Below are 5,041 nucleotides of genomic sequence, written 5' to 3' on the forward strand. Positions count from 1 at the left end.
AATATGTATGCGCGAGTCTCTGATTAAATTTTCATAGCAGACGCGCTCATGATTTGTTTCACATTAGGCTCAAAGACACCTTTACCTTCATTGCATTTATAGACTTCACTTATACCACTGGTATCTATATGAACTATCTGCGTGTGTGTGTCTGTGTGTGACGTGATGAGTATTGGTTTTCAATGCTTGGCAATCGTATAACTAATAATATTTAAAGGCGATGCTCAGCGTATGTATTGTCTGTTTGTAGCATAAGGAGAAATGAATGTCAACGGAGAGTTGGTACTGCAACACCACGCATCTGTCATGATCAGCACAAGGGCTTGAACCTATTTTGACTTGAAGCGAGTATGAGCGTCATGGTTTCCATACAGGCTATCATATTGTTCACACATGTGAATATATAGCGTACTGTTTGCTTTTCATCTCCAACCTTCCTGTCAAAAATCCGGATCCCGATGTCAATCGCATCCCATATCTGTTGCAGGCGGCTGGCAAAAAGTATGCTATCAGATCATTTACACCTGTGGATAAAACGTACTGCGTAACCTTCCATCGACAACCCTCCTGACAACACTCTCATGTAATAGTATTATACTTATTACAGACTGCTGGCAAATGGCAAGTATGCAGTCGCAGCCGAATTGTTGGCTCCCATTGTGCTGGTGGGTGAGACTGATGACGCATGCATGGCCCAACTGCCCACTTCAGACGAATACCTATCCGCTGACGCTATATGGAAACTGGTAGGTGTTGCGCTAGTGCTTATGTATATACGCGACTATGCACACACAAACACACGCTCGTGCACAAGATGTATTGCAATTGATAGGCGTATCTAATGCTTGTGCATATAAGCGCCTATGCACACACACGTGCAAACATGTGCGTGCCCCAACTTCTCACTGCGGATGCTTATTTGTCTGGTGTCGCTATATGGAAACTGACAGGTATCGCGCCAGTGCTTATGTATGTACGCGCCTATGCGCACACAGATACAAGCACATGCACAAGATATAGATATGTGCCGGTGCATACACACGGATGGGCGTATCCATGCGTGGTTTCGGATTCACATTTGCACGCGTGAAAGTATATCGCATGTATAGCCTACCTCAGTTGCTACCTATTGGGTAGGGTAGTTACAAAGTGTCACTGGTGATACGCTGCTCTCCTCTCTTGTGTTCCACTAAATGCCGGACAACTAGCGGTAGAGCGAACATGAGCCGTTACAACATGTCAGCAGTTGGTGAGCGCATTTTATCACTGCACGCAACTAGCAGACCGCAAGTGTTCGGTCTCGCATCTGACAGGGAGAACGATGAGTGATTGAAGATTATACGTATAGTTGTTCTCTTAAACAATACATATAGCATATTAAAACAGCCAGAAGGAAGGCTAGCGATGATTTAGAACAATTGTTCTATTAAACAATACATATAGCATACTAAAACAACCAGAAGGAAGGCTAACGATGATTTAGAAGCCTAGGCAACGTACCCACCATGAATGTCCATAGACTAGTTGTGCCTGGTGAACTACTCAATAGATTACTTCGTGATTCTGCACCATCACTGCGTGTGTTCAGGCCGAGATGCTGTGCACGGCCTATGTGCATCTCAAAGACCACATGCGGCAGCTGAGACTCCTGGAAGCTCTCCTGTGTATGGCGGCCTCTCACGGACTGCCCGATCTCTTCACAAACAAAGGTATGTACAAAGTCGATTAAATGACACGAGTGTGTCTGTTATAAAGGGAGATATCCTTTCCCAGTGTTTGTGTATACGTGTACATGTGGCCATTTTTGGGAGTGGAGACTACCAGTAGCTCGCCTGTGAATAGTGGCGTCCCACGGACTGTCTGATCTCTTCACAAACAAAGGTATGTATGTATACCTATGTAGTTGCGTAGCTTAGTGTTCATATCGAAACTATTATACCGAAAGTAACCAAATATAAAGGCCAAAAAATGGGTATTCATTTTAAGTTTTGCACTTTGAAAGACCGAAGCTGAGGACTCGGCCCCAAGATATTATTTTTTGATTGGTCAATTTCTCAATAGTTCCGGGGCTTCCGCTCTATTTCTAAGTTTTCTTGCATCTCGCTCTAGTATCCAATTTATCGGGACAGACAAGTCGCAGGGCCCTAAAAGTATTTTGAGGTGTAGTGACATGGTACCCAATCGAATAATGCGACGATCTCCGGGATTCAGTGAGGTTTATCGCTTTCCCATGTTGTTTGTCTGTGTTTGTTTGGGTGGTGCCACTGCTATGGCCATAGCCACCCCTGACTATTCTGAAGTGTGACCCTCACAGAGACACCTTGCGTAGGCCAGATGTATCCTGTAGAATTGATTCAACTGAGGTGAATTGGTGGAAATGAGCACTCTGTCAACCTTTCAAGTGTAAATATAACCTTTCAAGTGTATATGCAACCTTTCAAGTGTATATGTAACCTTTCAATTGTAAATGTAACCTTTCAAATGTATATGTAGCCTTTCAAGTGTATATGTAACTTTTCAAGTGTATATGTAACCTTTCAAGTGTATATGTATCCTTTCAAGTGTATATGTAACCTTTCAAGTATATATGTAACCTTTCAAGTGTATATGTAACCTTTCAAGTGTATATGTAACCTTTCAAGTGTATATTTAACCCTTGCAAGTGTACATATATGTCCGTGAGCGTGTGAGAAGTGCAAGTATGTATGCGAGCAATGGCGAATTGCGATTTACTAATATCTGAAATATTCTTACTTGGCTAGAGGTATATAAGTTTAGTCTGTTTAGTCTTGTATCTGCGAACCTCCGGTTTTTATGGTCAACCGAACACTGTATGTTAACATTCTTTGCTTGTGCAAAAACAATTATATATGTGATTGTACGTTTACACATATGTGCAAATCTTTAACAATGAAGTATATATGTGATCATAGGTATACGAACATGTGGACATCTATATCAACTTCGCATTCTTACAATAGGGATAGGTTAAGTACCATACCAAAGTAACGGTGATTGCATTGCAGCAGTGTTTGTGTATCAGAATCATCACTTCTTCATTGCACTCTCTTGTACGGATTTCTGCATGCATGTAACAAGAGGCTCACTCAGATACAAAAAACTATTTATCCGTACGCAACCTTTCTGGTGTGCGCTGACAGTGAACACTATGTACATTAACGCCCGTATTTACAATTGACACAGCATACTAAAGCATATTACTTCTGCCTCCCCCCTCCCCCCACCTCCACCCCTCCCCCTTTAAAATAGACCAACAACAACTAGAATCACCAAATAAGGAAGAAAGCGCGGGAAAAGCACCCGCCACGTGGTGTCCGCGGGTTGAGGTTGTGCTGCGGTGGATGAAAGAGTGCTTACTTGTCATTGCACAGCAACCAGGCGATGTACTTCGAGCACGATTGGTCAGGGTGGTCAAAGAGGTATAGTAATATAGCTTGTTGTGTACAACTAATTCGGGTGTCTATTTGTGTACACTCGTTTACAATGTCGAACTACCTATCTATGTCTGTTCTAAGCCTATCAATCTTTTGACACTCGCCCCATCGTGTACGTCGCATGGGATGTATGTACAGATATATGGCTTACTCGATATTACACACACACCAGTACGTGCCTACTATCTGGGATCAACACTAGCCGCAGCAGCTATGTGATACACCCGCGTAACGAGCAACCACCACGAAGCATATGTCTAGAACACGCACACCGTACGCTTTAACATTGGGCACATAAGACAACGTACGAGTCCTTTCCATTCATTCGTGTGCAAACTGATCTGCTCTACCCTTCAGATCGTCTCACACTCGACGCAGAAGCAACTGCCACGTGCACAACACACCCACGAGAGCTCTCAGATGGCCCAGACAGCCGTCATTGTGTTGTACCTGCTGTGCTATGGCCAGGCTAGGCAGAACAAAGATATCACCACCGCACAACAGCGTCACGGGAGAAAGGGGAAATTACTGCGAACAGCCACAAGCACCACCACAGCCGGGGAGTCCAGTGGCCCCAACTCTCAGCCGATGGGCGCCAGTTCTAAGGGAGCGGGTACTAGTTTCAAGGTCATGCGGGTGATCCTGGTGGCACCGGACGGGACAGCGGAGTATGCGGATGTGCGGCGCGAGAAGCTGGTTAGTGGGGCACGCACGTTCCTGGATACCATGCATACTGTGCTGGGTAGTACGCGGCAGGGGTGTTGCCATGGCAACAGGGGAGGCGCTGGCAGAGGTGCGAAGAATAGTGAGGAATTGTTTGACTTCCTGGAGTTCGTGTATGAGGAATTGAAGGTGTTGTCACCGGTGGACTTCGACACGCACTATGTGGAACCAGCGGGTATGCTATTTCGCTAACGTAGAAAATCAACATACGTGCAAATTTATAATAGTGCACATACTCCATGCACACATATAGTACTGGACTAACTCTATGCACGTTGACATTTTCCACGATTTATAGTGTCTTCAACTTGCATGCAAAACTTTCTATAGGCAAACCTAGTACAGATGTTAGTAAGTACAAAAATAAGCGGATGTACTATCTCTTGTTCGCCCATGGGTATACACAGGCACTACATGTTTGTCTTGCGCGAGCTTCTTGCGCGTGAGGGTGCAGAGAGTAGGCTTGGCGTGTATAGTCTCATACACAATTTCTCGGTCGCAGAGTTTTCCTATAGAGTTGGCTGCACGAGAAAGGCCATGTGGTACGTGGTACGACAGTCCTGCAAGATCATGCTTACGAGAACACCAACACACAATTGATATGAACACAGTGCATACTAACACTAGGGAGTCATTGTATCCTGACAAATGTACCCCTCACATGGTGGTAGTTTTGCTCATGCACGCCAACGACTTTTGTTGAACTTCTGCATGCTGCGAACAGCCAATACTTATTCCATTGATCTGTTTTAATACAAATTTTTAATCATTATTCCATTGATCTGTTCGAATATACAAATTAATTCCATTGATCTGTTCGAATATACATATCAATTCCACTGATCTGTTCGAATATACAAATC

At 44.1% G+C, this 5,041-nt stretch overlaps 1 protein-coding gene across 1 annotated transcript in view; it reads left to right on the plus strand.

Annotated features, from left to right (window-relative positions):
• Window positions 1-1,594: 1,594 nt before the first annotated feature.
• The window catches only part of SARC_05554 (hypothetical protein), a gene marked incomplete at its 5' end in the record, with an annotated part of 19,088 nt that continues 15,641 nt past the window's right edge, over window positions 1,595-5,041 (plus strand). Inside the window, 3 exons of the mRNA XM_014300579.1 lie at window positions 1,595-1,709; window positions 3,271-3,440; window positions 3,813-4,353. Coding sequence (XP_014156054.1) covers window positions 1,595-1,709; window positions 3,271-3,440; window positions 3,813-4,353 — 826 coding nt within the window. The remainder of the gene's footprint in view (window positions 1,710-3,270; window positions 3,441-3,812; window positions 4,354-5,041) is intronic.

The sequence above is a fragment of the Sphaeroforma arctica genome (genome assembly GCF_001186125.1).
Source record: "Sphaeroforma arctica JP610 unplaced genomic scaffold supercont1.358, whole genome shotgun sequence".
In the NCBI taxonomy this organism is placed as follows: domain Eukaryota; class Ichthyosporea; order Ichthyophonida; genus Sphaeroforma; species Sphaeroforma arctica.